This window comes from Callorhinchus milii, unplaced genomic scaffold, assembly GCF_018977255.1.
Source record: "Callorhinchus milii isolate IMCB2004 unplaced genomic scaffold, IMCB_Cmil_1.0 Scaffold15, whole genome shotgun sequence".
Classification (NCBI taxonomy): domain Eukaryota; kingdom Metazoa; phylum Chordata; class Chondrichthyes; order Chimaeriformes; family Callorhinchidae; genus Callorhinchus; species Callorhinchus milii.
In genome coordinates this window covers 17,312,811-17,334,122 of record NW_024704756.1, presented here as the reverse complement: position 1 = coordinate 17,334,122, position 21,312 = coordinate 17,312,811, and the positions used below count along the sequence as shown (strand labels likewise).

The window sequence follows — 21,312 nt, the reverse complement described above, 5'->3', positions numbered from 1 at the left end:
ACATCACCCGCCCCACCATTGGCGGGAGAGCCTTCAGCCACTCTACCCCCATCCTCTGGAATTCCATCCACCAGTCACCCACCTCGCCCCTTCCTTAGCCTTCATCCCGCCTCAAAACTCTCCTCTTCGACCAAGCCATCGTTCAGACCCCTTCCTCTCCCTTCTCCCCCTTGACCCCAGCTTGGGTCTGAAATGCTGTACACTGTCCAGCGCCTTGGGACGTCCTTCCGACGTGAAAGGTGCTATACAAATGTAATCTTGTTGTTGTTAGTAATGGCGACACACACCCTTCCCATCCCAATGGACCAAACCTTCCCACTCATTCCCATTGGTTACAATTCCCTACAGAAGGCTATGACATTAGTTTGTTAATTGTTAAAATCTCCCAATATTCACCGTGGCTCTCTGTACGGTAGCGATGAGTTGGGAGAGCGGTGTAAAAGGAATGCCTTGAGCCGCTCTGGGAAACCCTGTGCTCTGCTCTCTCTCTCTCTCCCCGCGGGAATGCTAAAGAAACCATTGGAAGGAACCCCTGAGTGAGGAGGTTTTCGGGCCGGCCTGGGGTGGTTGGGATGTAGGGATTCAGTAGCTCGGTTGGTGCCTCTGGGTTTAAAGTGGACAAACACACACACCACATGCCACGCGCGTTGCGCTTGTGTTTAAAAGAAAAAAGGACAATTACATTAAAAATCCTTACCTGCCTTGAGGTGTCACACAGTTTGGTTTAACTCCATTTGCAGGGGGTCACATCTGCAGTTCAAACCATTCCCCATTTCAAGCCTCAGCAATACGTGTGTGTGCGCCCTCGGTCAGTCAATCTCTGCCTCTGTCAATCACACTAATGTATTCTCGTTAATACAGGGAACCAGCTCTGAGCTCTGGGGTTAGAGAGCCCTCGGGCCATGTGTCCGGACTGAGATGTCACAGCCTCTCTCTCTCTGCTCACAGACTGGACTTGTGTTGGGATTTGGAGTCCTCGCTGCCTGTGTGGGAGTTTGCATTTTAAATCACGGTCTCCTTAACATAGGCTGAAACATTTCCACTGTGGTCTTAGTGCCTGACAAATTCGACAAAAAAGATGATTGAAAATATTTTACTTGTGATAAGGTGTCGGCAGCCAGCACTGGCTGTGCTTCACTGAAGAGGAGACTCGCTCTTCAGTCAGAGGGGAATCGCAGGTTCATAACGGAGCCTGGAGAGAGGTTGATGGACACAGACACATACATCCTGAGGGAGAGAGATGGATTGAGAGAAAGAGGCTTTGGGATGGAGATGTAGAGAAAGACGTACGTGGGCCAATGCAATCACAGTAATTTGGGGATGATAATAATAATAATAATCCTTGCATTTGATATAGCGCCTTATATCGTGGAGACATCTCAAAGCGCGTCACAGAATATACTGGAAAGTGTAAGCAAAGCACTGCCATCCTGAAAATTATTAGGCAAGAAAAACAAGTGGCTGCGACCACATAACAGGTCAGGCAGCATCGAGGGAGAGGAACATGAGTTAAAGTGTCAAGACTATGACCTTTTGTCAGAACTCCAGTTCTGATTATAGGTCCCAGACCTGAAATGTTAACTAATTCTCCTCTCCCCATAGATGCTGCGATTTCCCAGGAAGCAGGTCTGTTTTTATACGGTAAAGTGTAGTGACTGCATTTTGTGTGATCACTCATAGAGGTTGAGATGAGCCTCTGCTAGTGTGTCTGCCTGGATCTCGGAATAAATTCCACAACAGCGCAAAGATCATCCCCATGGGAAACAGAAAGCTGGGGTGTGATGTCGGGGTGCGAGGGGGAGTGCTCTGGGCGGGGGGGGGGGATTAATGTCTCAACAGACTTTTGTTTTGGGTTGAATATAAAATATTATCTTTAAAGCCACTCCCAAGCTGGTTCCACATAGATGGTCTTTGTTCAGGGCTTGTGTGTGTGTGGGGGGGGGGGGGATATTTGATGTCTCATCTGCATCTTGATAGCAAACATATCCATTCATTGCACCTGAAGCAGGTCTGCCTCGCACAGACTCGCTGCCGGCAGGGTGGGGGCTGTGCAGATTTCACAGGTAAAGGCACCAGCCGTGTTGCACACAACCAGTTCCCACACAGTCACACATGAGGTGAACGAGTGATTAACCTGAGGGACACTGGGAGAGAGAAACTCCCTTTACTTTTCCAGTAGCGCCTCATGATCTTTAATCCCCACCTGAACAGTACAGACAGGTCCTCGATTTAATATCTCATCCCAAGGATGGAACTTCAACAATACAGCACTCTCTCTCCCTCCTGCACTGGAGCATCAGCCAAGTGTGAGCTCCAGCCCCCTCCCCCCACCACCCCCCCCCCCGGTTGATGAAATGACAGGCTGCAAATGTTTCCTGTCAGACACAGGAATGAGACTACATTTAACTGTCTCTGTTATCTCACCTGCGCGGAGTGTGGCCTGCAGGCAGGGTGTGTGCACACTCGCACAATCTCTCACCCCACACTCCTCGCCCCCTCACCCCACACTCCTCGCTCCCTCACCCCACACGCCTCGCTCCCTCACCCCACACGCCTCACTCCCTCACTCCTCCCTCCCTCTGCACTCCTCCCTCACTCATTGTCTAGATAGTCTCACTCACCCTCTCCCTCAGTCTCCATTGGGCTGAATGGCCTCTTTCTGTGCTGTATGACTATGGAACTCTGTGGAATTCTCAGTCTAAGCTTATGCTCCTTCGCATTGGTGGGAAGAAGGGGCTGTCTTTAGGCTGTTAAACATCCGTGCCTGTTCAGGTGGACTTTAAAGATCCCATGGCACAGTTGGCAAATAGACAGGTGTTTCTTTTGGTATCCTTGGTCGACATTCCCACAGAGAAAAATTGGTCATGGCTGTTTGTGGGGATGTCGCTTTGTGCAAATTGGATACCTCGTTGGCCTACAAAACACAGTCACTTCACTCTACAAGTGCTTTGTTGCAGGCACTGGGTGAAATATGAAGGTTATTATAATAATTAGGTAGTTATTGTACATCTGCACGAATATTTGCACACACTGGGTGAGGTGCCAGCTTCCTATACTTTGCTCTAAACCATCCTCAGTTGTAAAGGTCAAGTGTCTTATTATAAACTGGCCAACCAACAGGCCAGCTAAATTAGCTCGGAATGGTTTAAATTACCCTCAGCGACAGAGCCACTGCACAAAGTCACAGCCACCCTGCTGATCCTGTGCTGGCATTTACCCACAGCCATCCTGCTGACCCTATGCTGGCATTTACCCACAGTCACCCTGCTACCCCTGTGTTGGCATTTACTCACAGCCACCCTCCTGATCCTGTGCTGGCATTTACCCACAGCCACCCTGCTACCCCTGTGTTGGCACTTACAACCCAGAAGGTTTTGCTGGGAGATGGGACGTAAATCACACGCAAGAGGTGAAATGAGTCTCTTTAACTTGATAACCTGGGTTCTTGCTGTAACTGAGGCAGGAATAGATTTACTGATGCAATGTGATCCATGATAGTAAAGTGACAGCTCTCTACGTGATGCTGCCAAATAACTACCTCAGAGTGATTGTCGCCTCCAGAACTGGCTGGGATCTGCTATAAGTCTCAACCTTTAGATCATTTCTTTTACTTTCTCTTGTCCTACCTCGCCTCCTTCTTCCCTTCATCCTACACTCTACAGCACTCCTCACCTACCTCACTCTTTCCTTCCGCCTACATTCTACAGGCTTTTAAACCCCAAGGTTGATCTCACCTAACCATAACATCTTGCCAGTTCCTCTCACCTCCTGCCTGTACCTAGCAGTAATTTTATTGACTTGTGTGTTGGAACAGACTGCAATTAACTTTGTGCAGGTCGTTCAATCCTGTTACAGAACCAGTGCAGCCTCCAAAGGGTTTACAGTGCCCGAGCAGATGGGCTTCAGCAATCAACGGGTTTATATCTGGTGATTCCTTTTTAACAAAAACATTTTCATCTGAAAGTTGCTCTGTCGTGAGGACAGCTTGTTCCTATTATTTCATTGACAGAGTTGGCAGCCAGGAGAGAGCTGCAGCTGAGCTGATCGAGGAGCTGGCTGGCCAGCCCAAAGTACGCTGACTGTTTTACAGCTCTACACGGGGCTGGGGTAGGGGCCAGGGGATGGAGGCTTTTTCTCTCTGGCTCCACGGCCCCACTCACCCCATGGAGGCTCTGCAAAGCGAGGGGCTGGCCACATTGGGCTTCTCTTCAGGTGCCTGCGCAAACACACAGTGGCCTGGCTGGAGAGTCAGTGCCAGGCCCAATCTGTCCAAAGTTAAGACAGATTTTGCAAGTAAATGTCATCCAATTGCTGTATCTCTCTCCCCATCACATTAGCCACTCTCCTCACCCGCCTCCTGCCATGGTCCCAGGTACAACACAGTGCAGGCAGGGGGATGTGTTAGATACAAGCTCACTCTTCCCTTCCTCCTACATTCTACAGGAATCCTCACCCCTCTCACTCTTTACTTGGGTGAGGGTTTGTCAGCTGGGACCTGCTATTACTGAGGCTGAGAGTGCTTCCAGCAGCATTGGCAGAGCTCTGGGACAAGCGCCCTAGGACCAGGGCCTTGGGACATCCCCCGATGTGAAAGACGCGATACAAATGTAATTTGTTGTTCTTGATGTTCGATGCTCCTGTCCTAGCTGCAGTCCCTTCTTTCTTCAGCCAACACTTTCCCCCTTTTTGGGGTGACTTTAAATTACAGCTGAAAGCAGAGGGACAAAAAGGCCACTGTTTGCTTTTACAATATATCAGTTGCTAGGACGCTTCCTGACAACAGCTAACTCTTCAGTGACGTTCCCACCAAATGATGGACAATGGGCTGGAGGTGTGCGCTGGACACACAGACCTGGTGTGCCTTCAGGGTAAAGGTTCCTTTTACATCGGGGAATGGGTTTCACATGGCTCCAGACTTAGATTTGTTCCTTAGCACGTCATAGTGTCAATGTTTTGCACAATTCTATAAATTCAGTCTTAATTATCCAGCTGCTTTTCAGCCATTCTGAGAGAATGGCTCAAAATTCCACCTGGTCTCAACCTGCGGGACCATTCCATCTCAGTACTTACCATCACACACCATTGTTCGAAACTGTAAAGTGTAGTGACTGTGTATTTTGTGGGGGAAATGCGGCAGCCAATTTGCACACAGCAACGTCCCACAAACAGCCATAAAGTGAGTGATTAATTTTATTGGAGGATTGTTGGCCAAGAAACAAGGAGCGAAAAACTCCCTTCTCTTTTCAAATAGGGCTGTGTGAACTTCAACATCCACCTGAATAGAGAGGCAGGACCATGGGACAGCATCTCATACAAAACACGGCACCACCCCCCCCAGCACTGTACTGGAGTGTTAGCCTCGACTGTGAATTCAAAGTCCTGATGCAAGGGTTGAAACCACAACCTTCTGATGTGAGAGACAGAGTTGTGCTGTTCAGGCTGCTTTTGAAAGTTAATAAAAGTATTGTATTTTCCCGGCAGCGAGTAAAACCCACAGCCTCGAAGGAAAGGGAATATTTGGGGAAAAGGTGAGGTGTTGGGGCCAGCGCGGTGCAGGATGTGTGCAACAATACTTGGCTGGACTTTATATGACCCCCGGGCAGATGAGATTTCCATCATAGTCTGAGCCATGAAATCATGGCTACAATGAACTGGGACGCCTCTATGTAGTCTGCCTCTTCAGAGCTCCGGCAACGCTTGAATAACAAAGTTGAATTAAGATTGAATTAAAATCCTCTGCAGGAAGATTGATAGCTTTTGTGTTGAGGCAGAACCATGAAGCAGGGTCTGTGGCCTTCAGTATGGTTTTGTGATTGGAACTTTGTGACTGGGGGCGTTCAGTATTTTCAGAAACTGCACACATTATCTGAGTTCTGAGCAAGTACATTGGGGTCTTGTTCCAAATTTTCTCTCCCCCCCCCCCCCCGCTCCCTGCAGTATTTCACTCTTTACGAGTCCCACTGAAACTGACAGCTCTCTGAACCCCAACTGGGATTCCAGTCAGCCAGTTACATTCATAAATAAAATATCACGTCATAACGTTTCAACGCGCTTCACAGTACATAACATAAGAACATAAATGCTAGACAAAAAAAGACCAAGGTCCATCTAGTTCGCCTTTCACCTTCCTTCGGTAGCATGCACATATATGTCCTGAACTACCCGTGTACTTATATCCCATAATGTTATTTCCTAAAAGCTGTGAAGTGCAGTGACTGTATTTTGTAGGCGAACACAGCAACCAATTTGTGCACAGTGACATTCTCACAAGTAACCAATTTAACCCAGATCATTGTCGGGCAGAGCGTTGTCGGGCAGGGCATTGTCGGGCAGGGCACTGGGAAAGAAATTCCCTTCTCTTTTTGATGATAATCGCTGGAGTGAGGTCCATGTAAGGACCAGGAAACAGCAACTACAATGGATGAACGAACCTTGAAGCAACTTCCCAATTCCACCTTTTTGGGGATCCCTAAGTAAATTGGAGTGTTGGGAGTCCTGTAGCTCAGCGCAAGCGAGAGGCCCAAGGTTCAATTCCTGGGTGAGGTGAAATCTTAGGCAAGTTTCCTGACTTCACACGCCTCTGTTTATCTAGCAGTAAGTAGGAACCCAGTTGTTAGTCGATTGGCGGATCACTTTCTGGGAGCAATAATCCCTCCAAAAAAAAAGTAATAATTTGGTTTCTCAATCCTGTTTGTGAGACGTTGCTGGGCACAATTGGCTGCCGCTTTTCAACCACAAAATACACAGTCAATTCACTTTACAACAACAACAACAACAAGATTCCATTTATTGAGCGCCTTTCACGTCGGGAGGACGTCCCAAGGCTCTGTACAGTTGGGTCAGGACCCGAGCAAGGGGGAAATGGCCAGGGTGAGGGGAGGAAAGGAAGGGAGCGAGGAGGGAGTAGAGAGTCGAGAGGGGAGCTGAAGGCACGGTCAAAGAGAAGTACAGTATATTCTGTGAAGTGCTTTGAGATGTCTCAATGGAATGATAGGGCGCTTTATCAAATGCAAGGATTATTATAAGTGAGATTGCAGGATTGTGCAGAATGGTGACCATCTACAGACGGCAAAAGGTCTATTTGCCCCCTGTGAGGTAATGTTCCTGTGGTTGATCAGTTCCTCAGTGTTGGGGTTGAGGCCACATCTCTAGTCCATCCTCACAGTCAATCACAATGTAGTTTAAACAGCTGCAGCCTTCATTGCAATGCAGACTTTGCCCAGGTTATCAGCCTGCAGGCATAAGAACAATGTTTGAATTCCTGCAGATTTAATTTCAGGCCGTATGTAAGTCAGCTTTTCCCACTAACTTTACCCATTAACTGAGTGAAGAGCCACAGCCAACCCAGCTCTGTGTTTCCCTCTCATCACCATGTGTTTTTGCCTTTTCGACTTTTGGTGGCTTATTAATAGGCAGACCCCCCCCTCACCCGTGAGATAATGTCTCATTGATTATCACCTCCCCAAAAAAGATTATTACATCCCTCCCTTGCTCTTCCCTACACTCAACAGCACTTCTCACCTTCCTCACTCTTCCCTTCCTCCTGCACTCTCCAGGCTTTCATGATATTAGGCAGCCACTACTTGCTCATTCATCTGACCCGACCTCTTGTTTTCCACCTAGTGATGTCCTGCATTGTCCTGCCCATCTGGCTCTCAGGCTGGCAGTGCCACACTGTGCTGGCGCCCCCACACAATCCTTCACAATGCCAGTCAGTGACATTGGGCAGAATGGCGATTCCCGCAGTGAGGATGGCTTACACAGGGTGTACTGTGTGCTGTAATCTTCAGTGACCTACAATGCCCTCTGCCTTTGTGGGTTAAGTAATTAAAGTGAACGCAGTCAGATTTGCCTGTGTATCTGGGTGAACAATGGTCTTGTTTTTACTCCATGCATTTTCCAACTACTCCACTTTTTCCAAGTTGCTACCCAGCCTGGAAGTTCCTGCACGAGTGACACAAGTGGTAATTTATAGGAATGACTCTGCCAGGAGCCGGTCGTGTACTGGATCCCCACTGTTTGTGGGATTGAATTCGCTTCATTCTGTAACTCCCTTATGTTGAATTTTGCCAACTAAGATTAATGGAAGATGTGGAGCCTGAGTGTTTTTACCTTTATTGGAAATCTCTGAATCAAAGCAAGAACATAAATATCCAATCTCTGCCCAATCTCTACACTGTGCGTCCACACTCCCAGGTCAGGGTTAGAGACACAGGAAAGCTCCCTCTACACTGTGTGTCTGTCCACACTCCCAGGTCAGGGTTAGAGACACAGTAAAGCTCCCTCTACACTGTGTGTTCACACTCCCAGGTCAGGGTTAGAGACACAGTAAAGCTCCTCTACACTGTCCGTTCACACTTCCAGATCAGGGTTACAGACACAGTAAAGCTGCCTCTACACTTTGTATCCAGCACCCCCACCCAGGCTGATTAGGCTAATGTTTTGAAGTACAGTGAATGCAGTAATTGACAGTACAGTACCAAACATTTTTTGTTGTGGGTGCAGCTTTGCTCCTCCGGTTGTTGAAGAGTTAATGACATTGCACTGTGTGGGTTCTTCAGCAGATGTGGGTAATGATCTAAGACCAGAATTTCATTTGGTTGGCCCTGGAAGACTTTTCAATGTTGGTGCACAGGATGTTGCAAATCAGGAAATAGTTTGTGGTTGTTTCTTTCTTCCTCTTTAAAAATGTTTCTCCACGTTCACAGAAATCTCCATCCTCTATCCATCTTCTCTATCCATTGTCTCTATCCAACCTCAGTCTTCACCCTCAACAACAACTTGCATTTATTAAGCTTCCCTCACGCAGGGCAGTGTCCCAGAGTGGTTGAGTCTCCATTCTCTCTATCCTTCACAGTCTTCACCCTCAGCATCAGATCAAATCAGTCATTTACTTCATGGCTGTTTATGGGACATTTGCTCACAAAAACAGGCACTATGTTTGACATTGATTCCCTGTGAGATGTTTGTTTGAATGCTCTGTGGACACTGTATCAAATGCAATCTTATCAGTGTATTGGGTAGGGAGGTCCTCCTCACTGTCAGGAGGGGCTGATCTCGGTTCTCTGCCACGAGTCAGAAGAAAAATGAAAGACCTCAGCAAAACACACACAGACCCAAGAACTCACCATTTATAACGTGTGATCTTTCCTTAGATTTAATCTCAGAACTCACTCCCAGGTACTCATTATTCCCTGTCTAACCATACCTAAAGCCCCTTGTTATTTTACACTGTCAGTTGCAGGTCACCCTTGCTCTCTGTACAGTCTCTCACAGATCTTTTCTATTAACATCAGTGACCCACAGCCACAAAGTACATATTTTTCTTGCCCAGCTATTTGTAAAACATTTTTTTTAATTTCTTAATTAGTCGCAGACCAGAGATACTCTGGTATTTTCCTTTCCTCTCCATTCTCTCGCTTGAGTTCCATTCCGTCTTCATTTTCCTTACAGTTCTGTTAAGTTCCCATGCCCTTGGGGAGGTAATTAATTTTACTCAGCTGGAGTCAGCAAGTGTGCTAATGTGATACAGGAGGTGTCCTCCAGGCACTTGGGTTAAAGTCTCAGTCTCTCCCTCCTCGCTGGCCTATTTAGTGTTCTATCTCACTTCCAATCTGAAGCTCTCTCTGCCTTGCTGTTAATGTTTGCAGCAGGCTGGCCTCTGAGGTATGATTAATGGAAAAAAATGACTTTCAGCAGATTATTTTTTTTTACTTTAAATTAAATCTCAAGCCAGACTGCCTTTCAAAAAGAAATGTGCTTGTTTTGGATGTTTAAAGAGTGTGTCTGCTGCTCCCCCTTGCAATTTTCCCTTCAATGGTGGGAGAATGAAATCTACACAGAGCTAAAGAGCTGGGAGTATTCACTGGAACAGAGGGGTTTGAGGGCTTTCTGAAAAGCTTTCAAAGTTAGGAGGTTTTGTTCAGGATAAATGGTATAAGATTATCGGCACCAAGTCAGCAACAGGATGGAAGAAATCCAGGATTATCACTTGCAAAATTTAAAGGAGATTCGATAAATACATGAAGAAAAATAATATTGAGGGTGTGTGGGAAAGAGCAGGGAATGGGATTAGAGTAGAGAGCTCCAGTGGGGAGTGAGCACCAGCACAGACACAATGGCTTGAATGATGTCCGAGTGTACCTATGAAGGCTCTAGGAGGACATGATGTGCTACCCAGACTGTGATGTTAGCCCTGATGGTAATTCCTCAGGCTGGGCTGATGATCTCTCAACACAAACACCCTGACAAGCTTCAGTACTAGGAACATGTTAGCAGGAGAAGAAAATTGGTTTTAATTGGATTTAGGAGACAAAAGGGAACTTACTTCTGTCTGATTCCCTGTTTTTCTCTTATTTTTTTCACATTAAATCCCAGGAATATTCCCATTTTCTAGATTTCTTTCCTGGTCTGGCTGATGATTTTGAGGAGAGAAACCTGGCTTAGACTGTTGGCTGTTCAAAGAGATCTGATGCTCAGTTTAGACTTGGTGCAGCCAACCTGACCACATCCAGACATTAAACCCCATGGGGTGGGGGGGCTGTCAAAGGATTTCTCCACATTACATCACTTATCCTGATGGATTTAGTGCGTGGGCAAGTGCGGCTAATGAAAGCGATTGACCGTTTGGGAAGGGAAGTTATATCTCTAATATTAATGTTTAATCTGCTCAGATAAACCGGTGTCGTATTTGGAAATACAACTCTGGTTTGTTCAAGGTTAAACATTGGCCCAGGGCTTGTGCTCTCAGCAGCTGTATAGCTGACCGAGAGTGTTGTAACTTTCTATAAATCCTTAGACATTTATAATAATCTTTGCATTTTATATATTGTTGGGTTTTTTTTTCTTGAGGGATTATTATCAGGCGTATGGAGTAAGGAAACTTGCCCAAAGTTTCGCCCTGACGGGAATCAAACCAGGTCTTTTGAGGTTTGTCGTTACACAATGCATCCAAGCTAGGTGTCTCTTTATAGGGACCACATTTTATGTCAACATAGATTCAGTTTCAAAGAATGCAGTTGATTTTAAAATCTTTTGTTTCTATTGAAGCTTGTAAACTTATTTGGGAGAAACAGAGTCTCAGTGATGTAATCATGAGAACTGAAGTACAGATTCTTAATGGTGCCCTGTGGCACTGACTGTATCTCTACTGCGGTCACTCCAGCTCCTTCACTCTTGTCAAACTCAGTGAACCCTTCCACTGGCAATATAAATAGGATTTAATAATAATAAAAATCCTTGCATCTGATATAGCGCCTTATCACATCGTCAAAATGTCTCAAAGCGCTTCACAGAATGTATTGTAAAGTGGAATGACTGTATATTTTGCGGGCGAAATGCAGCAGGTCCTCTCACATGCGAGGCGAGCCTGCTAACCATTACACTACGGGACTCCACACCCTCCCACCGGCTGTACAAATGGGATGTTAAGCATTTGTGGTGAAATGGTGGAGCCAATAATCTCGACATGTTTATATATGTTTATGATTCTACAGTAAATTGATTATTTTACTAGCTTAATGAAGTCTATGTGTTGGCAGTGCGATGGGCTGGTGTGTCAGGCGTAATGCCATGAGAGTAGCTGTTTTATTAGTTGGCTTCAGTTTGTTCCAAAACTAACAGTGCGATGGTGGAATATGTGACCCCCAGTTTGCCCAGACACGCGCCTGCTCTTTTTCCAGGACCTCAGGGCTCACTTCACCAACTTCTTCAAGTGTTCCTACAGCATCAGAAACAGTCTCACCTTCCCCTTCCCCAAATGCCCAGGTAAACAGCGCCCTCCAGTGGGGAACAGGAAACCTACATCACACGGCTTCTGAAGACCAGCCTTGGAATGAATCCCATCCTGGAATGGTGCGTCTGAGAATGTTTGACACAGCATTATTATTATTATCTGTGTCATGCTGGATGCTGTCAAGCAGGCTACAGACTTCAGCTGGGAATACAGTGAACATCATGATGCTTCACCTTGTACCTCAGCTTACTAACTGCTGAGATATTGCTGCCAATGCCATGTAAAGTGGATTGGCCAAGCCCATAGAAAGCCAGGGTTGGTTTTGTCAGCATTGAGCCAAAGCTACTAACCTTCTAGTCAGAGTCATACTTAAGGGATGTTTGAGGACCATCTCAGAGTTGTTGCAGCACAGAGAATAAGAGGAAGGATTGCCTGTACAATCCCCTGTAGAGAGAGAATCATTCCAAAAGGTGCAGTTGCCAAGTGAAGGCCAGGTACACTCTCACAGAGAGGCGAAACTACAAGCTGTCAGAAGATTGTAGGTTCCCATTACGGGAATTTTGAGCTCATAGTCTAGGCTGGCAGTGCGATGTTGGGGGGGGCGAGGTGAGTGCTGTGTTGTTGGAGGTGTAGTCCTTTGTCTGAGACATTATTGGAACACCAGTTGCAATATTTTCCTACTACAAGTGCATATTTTCATTGTCTCTCCTCAAAGAAATGTTCCTGTGAAACCTACACAACATTGTTTAACGTGAGGAAGAATTGCAAGATCTTTCTTCGAAGGAGTTCAGAAAATCAGCTGGACAGTATCTGCTTGGGAGCAGTTTTGGGGGAAGAAAAGCCAACAGGAAATTTGTGATAAACTTGGCTTTGATATTTTTAGCCTGTTGAAATCCCCCCCCCCCCATAAACCATATGGAGTCCTGTAGCGCAGTAGTTAGAGCACACGCCTTGCGAGCGAGTAAAGTCAATTCACTTTACAGCATATTCTGTGAAGCGTTTTGAGACATCCAGAAGACGTGAAAAGCACTATATCAAATGCAAGTATTATTATTGTTATTATTATTGTTGTTATTGTTATTATTATATACTTGTTAGAGCAGGTTGCTTTGTGCCAGGGCAGCAGGAACAAGACAGAAATTCTGGAATTTTATCTGACGCAAACAGACTGCTGTGACATACACATGGAACTTGTGCGCAGACAGTCACATACTTTGCAGCTTTTGAAATATTATTTTTCACCCCCTCTGATCTTAACTACTTATGTAGAAATTCCTGCATATAAATTGAGGTTCTGGAGTGTAACAAAAAGACTAAAATATGCTAATAAAATATCACAAAGAGATTCAGTTGCCAAAAAAACAGTTGGTTCGCCTCAGTTTGGTTGAGTTCTCTCCACCCTGAGCGAGTGAATGTGAGCAAGATCGGTTTCCCCGCTCCAGCTCATCTCTGACTGGAACAGAATGAAATCAGGAGCTAGGTCATTGACTTAATAGGAACTGATTTTATTTGCACAATCTCTCAGACCATTGGCAGCTTTTGCTGTGAAACTTGTTTGCTGACTGTAGGAATGTAGTGCGATGTTGCAATGTGACCACTTGCCCTCTGTAATATTAGCTCTTCCTCCTGACTCTGTGTCTCGCTTACTCCAGTAATGTCTTTCCGAAAAGCACAATATCAGAGCCTGAAAGCAGGAGCCTAGAGTGAAACTCACAGCCCCCCAAAACACATAGCCATTGTCCCATGACTCAGCTATTCACTTCTGGTGGCCTTGTGTCAAGGCTAGTGAAATTTGATTGAAAATATTTGGAATGAAATTCTGATTCAAAGGGAAAACCAAAGTGGATCAGATTTTGACAGATCCATGAAATAAGTTACTGGGTGAAAGTGTCTGAATCAGTCTTATTGCTCCATTAGCGCTTACACTAATACAAGTTACACGTGTATTGTGCCTTTAACGTCGGACTGTTACAGCAGAGGCTAATCTCACATTGGCTTATTTACTGCTAACGTGCATCTCATGGAGTTAATGGCCCGAGTGGTAATGAGTTACTAACTCTGTCCACCAGGTTAGTGAAGGACTTGATGTTTTCCTTCAGCTGCAGTGAGTAATCCTTTGGGTGGCACGTGGCAATCCTTGCCCTTAGTACATGAACATCCATCCCTGGCTGGCTACCTTCCCTCCCTCCAGCCATCCTTTGGAGCTCTTCCTGTTGTTTGTCGCACCCTTCTTCATTTTTTATACATTACTTTGGACGAGCGAATGCCCTCTGCCTGGATGGAGGCAAAACTATTTAAACCCTGAGTGAAGGCTACTGTATAAATGCAAGTTGTTGTTGTGATTTTCATCATTAAAGCCAGCCAGTACTGGTACGTCCTTTGGGACGTCATTTGGGGTGAAGGGCGCTATACAAATGTAAATCTGTATTGTGTTACTTTTTATTCAATGTCCTCCCCAGAAAGAGGCAGCTTGTGGCCTCTAGAATTAGGCTTATGTTGTCGAGGACTTTGGCATCCTCTTATTGTCAGCTGAAAACTAAGAGCTGTGAACAAAGGCCAAGTGGGTCATTTTCAATTGCAAAGCCATTTAATTTACATTATTATATCTTATCTTCTGCCCAGTGGCTTAGCTTAGTGCCGGCAGCGAATGAATGTGTGAAAAGCAGAGGGTGTTGTGGTTCAATCGCCTTTCCCGCTGCATTTATTGATCTTCACCATGCGGCAGCATCCTAGGCACCTGGAGAGGATTCAGACTGGCCTGCGGGGGAAATGGCAAGAAACAGACGAGGCTTCACTATAGGAGGCGGCACTGTCACTGTCAGCTAAGAGAGACATTGGTGGTGGTTTGAGAGCAACTGCCTCCCCTCGGCCTCCCAATACACACATTCCAGGGAGAGGGAGAGCAAAGTAACAAAGAGAAATAGGAAACAGTGGGTGCCCTGCCTTCACCAGTGTGTGAGTACCTCCAGAAAGAAAAATTTTCCAGACATTAACTGAACATAATTACTGCAATGGAGGCTTTTGTCCCTATTTTCAATCCACCCCCTTGCACAGTTTCCCCGTGAAATCCATTGAGATGTTATGCTGTTGTTCACATTGTTTTATTGAAAGGCAATGTCTGTGGTGATATTATAAACATTCTGTAAATATGGCCACAAACGAAAGGGCTATTTGGCCCATCAGACATGTCCCTACATAGACCATGCTTACTTTGCCCAATCACAGACTCCACCCAACCCATTCGCTCTCCTGAGCGAGGCAAGTAACTGCAGGTGATGTCTCCAAGGTGACAATGCTGTGACTTGCCTCCCTAACATCCAAAGGTAATCGAGCAAAACTGAAGAACATTAAAGTAACCTAACAACCTACAATTACCACTCTGAGCAGCTACATTCCACAGATCATTCAACCATGGTTCCCGTTTCTTCCAAAGATCATGTTCCATGGATCAACTATTTGTGTCCACCCTTATAATCTTCCAAACATTCTTAGATCCTTAAACTAGCTCTTCTTTTACGAGTAAAGCTATGCAGCATTAACAGTGTTTGATGGAATTTTATCCCATACATCCATTATTTTGAAGGGAGGAGTGGGGAGTGCTTTTAATGTCTTGTCTCACTTGGGGCTTGTTAATTTGGTGCACTTTGAATCAGACTAGAGTTATAAACCACTAGAGCAACGCTTAAAAAAAATCTGCTCTGCTTTGAGGAAATCTCTTGACCAAAAAAATTTAATGCATTCATCTCATCCACAAAATACAGTCAATTTCATCTTACAGTTTATCCTGTGAAGCACTTTGAAACGTCTCAACGACATGATAGGGTGCTATATCAAATGCAAAGATTATTATTGTGATTATTATCTCACTACAGCTTGGGAACGGGAAGAACAGGTGATTGTGTATAAGCAATGTTCTTGGTGTTCTGTGTAACATACTCTGATTCATGCACAGCACCATGCTGAAGGACGGGGACTCCTCTATACTGTACCTCATCAGTGTCGGGAGACTCGCTGTGTAATAGATCAGTACTGGAGGACTCTCCAGTGGGTGGTTGCCAAGTATCATAATACATGATGACACTTCCTCGAGATCACTACTCCTTGATCTGGGAGTGTTTGTCGTGCAATTGAGTGAACCCTGAGAACTAGATTCAAAACATGTCACAAAGACTGTTGGTTCAGTGGTTTTATTCCCCCCACCTCCAATACTGAAGCTCAGCTGTAGAATTTGATAAAATTCTAAATTTTAGTAGGGGTGCAATTTGTGACTGTAACTTCTCAGAGCAAACTTCTAAAATCCCATCGGTGTCTCCCAGTATCACCTATCCAGTCACCTTGCAAGCAGTGTACCAGAAACTGATACCTCATTCAACTCCTCCCAATACTTGAGACAGATTTGATTATTCAGTAACTGGCTGGCCAATGCACTTTGGGTTTGTTACCTCCGTTGTCAAACATATCAGATAGGAAAAGATCAAAGTCCCCTGACATCACAGCAGGAAGCTTGAGGCATTAATCAATCCACTGAACATGACCTGCCCACAATTGACAAGAAATTCAAGTATAATTGAAACATCTCATGAGGGGGAAAAGTACAATAAATGAGAAAATCCTCTTCCAAAAACAATGGCATTTATCAGATTTATTGTCAATAGAACACCATTTTGTTACTTTTAAAAACATATTCAGCTGCCAAATTGACCTGAACCATGGTAGAAAATAGCAGATTGAACAGATCAAAAAAATGAACTTTTGAAGCATGACTGTAGAGACACAAGGTTGCTCCTCTGCCTGGAGGCATTGAGATTTTTTGGGAGAAATCTCTTCTTAGTCCTTCACATCCTGAGTAACAGAATACAAGTATAAACAATCCTCATATTTAATACAGCACTTCTATTGTTTAAGGTCTTGAAGGCCTTCACAGGGAATTGCTATAAGTGTGGTGACTGTGTAGTGGTAGGCAAACACAGCAGCCAATTTGTGAAAAACAAGATTCTAAAAACAGCCATGAGTTTATCTGGAGGATTGTTGGCTAGGACACCAGAATAGTGTCACGGGATCTGTCTACCTGAAAAGATGAATGGCACTTTGTTTTCTTGTCTCATCCAAATGATGCCACCTCCTGCAGAGTACTGGAGTGTCAGCCTGGACTGTGGGCTCAAGCCCTGATTTAGGACTTCAAATCTACAAACATGTGATACAGAGGCAAGCATGCTCAACCCACTGAGCCAGGCTGATACACTTAGTGTCCTCTATAAGGTCTCCGAGGCCAACCTTAGAGCATTAGCAAACAGTTTTCCATTTGCCCTGTAAGACTAGGGAGGTGCCTGGTATTTGTGGACATGAGTAAGTAATATGGAAGAAAAATCTCTCTTTACAAAGAACACAATATGTTACCAAAGTGGGAAAGGGAAATATAAATAACTTTTTAATTGTTTGAACATCCCGTTTGTCCCTGGAACAATCTCCACAGGATTGTGGAGTCCTGTAGCTCAGTGGTTAGAGTACTCGCTTTGCAAGCGAGAGACCTGAGTTCAATTCCAGGCAGAGGGCGAAACCTTGGGCAAGTTTCCTTACTCCACACAGAGCCTAATAATAATCCCTCCAAAAACAATAATAAATTGGTCATTTTCAATCTACGACTGTTTTTTGTGGGACATTGCTGTGCGCAATTGGCTGCCGCGTTCGCCCGCAAATATACAGTCAATTCACCTTACAGTATATTCTGTAAAGCGCTTTGGGACGTCCTCCCGACGTGAAAAGCGCTATATCAAATGCAAGGATTATTATTATTATTATTCTTGAAGGTAAGGTTTAATTGACTGGGCAGTGTTAAAACACTGGGCAGTGTTAAAAAAACACACTGAAAGTAGTTTAACTGTTTAAAAAAAAAGGCCACTTTTTTATTTGTCGGAATGCACAGTGTATAGTGTTTATAATAATAATAATAATAATCCTTGCATTTGATATAGCGCTTTTCACGTCGGGAGGACATCCCAAAGCGCTTCACAGAACACACTGTAAAGTGAATTGACTGTATATTTGTGGGCGAACGCGGCAGCCAATTGCGCACAGCAATGTCCCACAAACAGTCGTAGATTGAAAATGACCAATTTTTATTATTGTTTTGTTTTTTTGGAGGGATTGTTATTAGGCTCTGTGTGGAGTAAGGAAACTTGCCCAAGGTTTTGCCCTGCCTGAGCGAGCCGGAGAGTGAAAGTTCTGGAGCGTTCACTATCTGTGCGGTGCAGGTCTGATGCAATGTGAATTGTGCAGTTTGACAGGTCACAGCAGAATGTACTAGCCCAGATAGTTAGCGTATCGCTGCCCGACGTCTGTGGTTAACCAGCGTGTCCAGGTCTGCGCTCTGATTACCAAACTTTTACTCAGGAATGTGAGGCCCTAAGAATTTGAGACACCCACTTTTGCTTAAGGTGGAACTCACTCACTCACCACCAACGTGTCACCATCTGTCTCCAATACCCCATTTGAACTGGCTTTTTTTTGAGTGCTTGCAAATACTGTAATTTGTGCCGCTCTCGCACAATGATTGCCTCATGTGAGCATGTACGGCCGCTGGAATTGGCTGTGGCTGATGCCCAAAACTGCATTGTCATGTTAAAGAGATTTAGAACGTGCCCCAAAACAGAGGGCTTTAATTCTTAGAGAGACACTCAGCAGTAATTCGTCAACTTTCACAATTTCCCCTCCTTTTCCACTCCCCCACCCCTTTCCTGGAAGCACAGGGAAGCTATTCAGTTAGCAATGACTATTTCCAGTATACAGTATTATCAAAGTGACCATTACACACATGTGTATCAAAAGAACAAGCTTGCATTATTTTAGGATCTTTTCACGTTATGTCTTGTCAGATGTGGTGATTGTTTCTGTAAGCAGCTAACCTTGCTGATAATGATTGTAGACAAGGAACCCACACAGTTCTTCTCACTGACCTCAAATATAAACTGAGCGACATGGCCCAGCTGAGATCAGCCAACATAGTACAACTTCAAACCCCTCTGGTGTGTATAGCTCAGTCCTACAACCAAGGGAAGATTATGTCAGCCATTGAGAGAGAGAAGAAAAGCCCACAAGAGGTATGCCTCGTTCTTTTTGGTTTCAAACAACATTCTTTCCATACCATTGACATAGACACCCACAATTGTGTAAGGGAATTAATGATGTTAATGTGCATTATGTTATCCCACCATGGTTTCTGGATAACACAAACGAAAATCAAGAGGAACAAGCACTTCAGAACAAGCAACGGCATCCCGTTGAGGAATTGGACTGCCCTCCATTGACAAGAACTTGCATTTACACAGTGCCCTTCATGTAGGATGTTTCAAAATTCTTCACAGGTTTGGAGAAACATTCTGAGCAAGGGAGAGCATGACCTTGACCAAAACCAACTCTAACACTTGATTGGGTGGGGGAGGAGGACAGTTCTACCTGCCAGGATTTGTTAAGTGTTAAAGAGTTACTTTTGGGAACTCCACTGTGGAAGTAAATGATAATAATAATTCTGGCATTTGATACAGTGCCTTATCACGTCTTCAAGACGTCTCAAAGTGCTTCATAAAACATACTGTAAAGTGTAGAGACTGTATTTTGTGGGAGAAATACAGTAGCCAATGATGTTGGAATGAGATGGGATTCCCTTAGCTCAGCCTGTGGCCCTGTCACAGGAGGTCAAACATGCAGGTAGAACTGGGAGAGAAGCAGGAGGGTCATGGGAGGGGGGAGGTCATGGGAGGGGGGAAGACACTGACTGACTCCAGCTTTTACACCAACACAGACAAGTTTGGACTGGGATTGGAACTGACTGACGGCGGAGTGATTCCTTGGTACCGAATGAATGGGGAACAATTGAAGTTTGTCTCAAAACCCTCCAGGGTTTTCCCCCATTCCCCCTTTCTGAAACCTTACAACCCACATAAGTGCAAGTTGTTATTGTTGTTTCAGGGCACAGGGACCGTTCATCAGACCCAGGCTCCCCCTCCTTCCTTCCCTCCCTCTCCTCGCTCCCCCCCTCCTTCCTTCCTTTCTCCCCCCCCTCTCCCTCCCTCCCCACCTCTCCCTCCCCCTCCTCCCTCCCTCTCCCCCCCACCCTCTCCCTCCTTTCCCCCTCCCTCTCCCTCGTTCCCTCTCCCTCCTTCCCCCCTCCCTCTCCCCCCCACCCTCTCCCTCCTTCCCCCCTCCCTCTCCCCCCCACCCTCTCCCTCCTTCCCTCTCCCTCCTTCCCCCCCACCCTCTCCCTCCTTCCCCCCCCACCCTCTCCCTCCTTCCGCCCTCCCTCTCCCCCCTCCCTCTCCCCCCCACCCTCTCCCCCCCACCCTCTCCCTCCTTCCCCCCCCTCCCTCCCTCTCCCCCCCACCCTCTCCCTCCTTCCCCCCTCCCTCTCCCCCCCACCCTCTCCCTCCTTCCCCCCCCTCCCCCCCACTCCCTCCTTCCCTCTCCCTCCTTCCCCCTCCCTCTTCCTCCGTCTCCCCCCTCCCCCTCCTTCCCCCCTTTCCCTCCTCCCCCTCCTGCCTCTCCCTCCCTCCCTCCCCCCCTCAGTGTGAGCTCACACGCCGGCCCCCGCTCCACCTTAACCGCCCAGATGTGGGCCGCCACCTGACTGGGGCTGCGCCGCCATTTTGTTTGTCAGTGCCCGAGAAAGCGGAAGAGACGGGGCGGGCGGTATAAAGCCCGAGAGCGCGAGCGCGAGCGGCTCGGGCAGCGCACACCTCACACCTCACAGCCGCCGCCGCTCCGCCAGGCCCCGCGTCACCGCCCCGCCTCGCCTCGGCCCGGCCCCGGCCCCGCCGTGTCGAATGGTCCGGCCGGTTCCAGAAGCTTCCGATGTTTGCTCCCTGTGAGGGCGGGGGGGAGAGCAACGGTTTTTCTCCGGCGGTTGGTCTCGCGCCCGAGCGTTCGGTTTAAGCCGCCGCCGCCGCCCCGACTCCTCTCCTCACGGAGGCGTCTCCTTCACACATCGCTCCTCACGGGCTCGGGCTGATTTAGCTCTGAGGGGGGGGACCAGGGCTCGTTTCCTTTTTATTTTACCCCCTCCTCCTCCTCCTCTCTCTCCCCCTCTCCTCTCCTCTCCCCTCTCCGCCTGTCGCCCGCTCCCTTCCCTTCTCTCCCTCCCGCCCGCCCGCCCGCCTGAGGGATCATGTCGGGTCAGTCGATCACGGACCGGATCACCGCGGCCCAGCACAGCGTCACCGGCTCAGCCATCACCAAGGCGGCCTGTAAAGCCACCACCCACGAGGTGATGGGCCCCAAGAAGAAGCACCTGGACTGTGAGTACTGTACAGGGAGGCGATGGGGAAGGGGGGTCTGAGTGGGGTATAAAGGGGGGATCTGAGTGGGGTATAAAGGGGGAGGGTAAAGTGGGGTATGGGGGGGAGGTGTGAGTGGAGGTATGGGGAGGGGGGGGGAAGAGGGTAACAACCACAACAACTTGCATTTATATAGCGCCCTTCAAGCCGGGGTAGAGTCTCGGAGCAGTTAACAGTAGTGGAGCCTGACTTTGAGTGGGGTATGGAGGTGGGGAGGGGGGTGTGTGAGGGGATGGAGGGGGGGGGTGGTAT

At 46.7% G+C, this 21,312-nt stretch overlaps 1 protein-coding gene and 1 long non-coding RNA gene across 5 annotated transcripts in view; one reads left to right on the top strand and one right to left on the bottom strand.

Moving 5' to 3' along the window:
- Positions 1–14,302: 14,302 nt before the first annotated feature.
- Positions 14,303–20,792, bottom strand: LOC121850206. Its single transcript, XR_006085504.1, has 2 exons — positions 20,471–20,792; positions 14,303–14,492 (listed from the first exon to the last, which is right to left on the bottom strand). It is a non-coding gene; the product is annotated as an uncharacterized LOC121850206 (long non-coding RNA).
- Positions 20,793–20,874: 82 nt separating this feature from the next.
- Positions 20,875–21,312, top strand: part of si:ch211-200p22.4 (phosphatidylinositol-binding clathrin assembly protein) — a 45,556-nt gene continuing 45,118 nt past the window's right edge. For all 4 annotated transcript variants that reach the window (XM_042340888.1, XM_042340887.1, XM_042340886.1 and 1 more), the window contains exon 1: positions 20,875–21,021. In XM_042340888.1, coding sequence (XP_042196822.1) covers positions 20,892–21,021 — 130 coding nt within the window. In that variant the 5' untranslated portion in view covers positions 20,875–20,891. The remainder of the gene's footprint in view (positions 21,022–21,312) is intronic.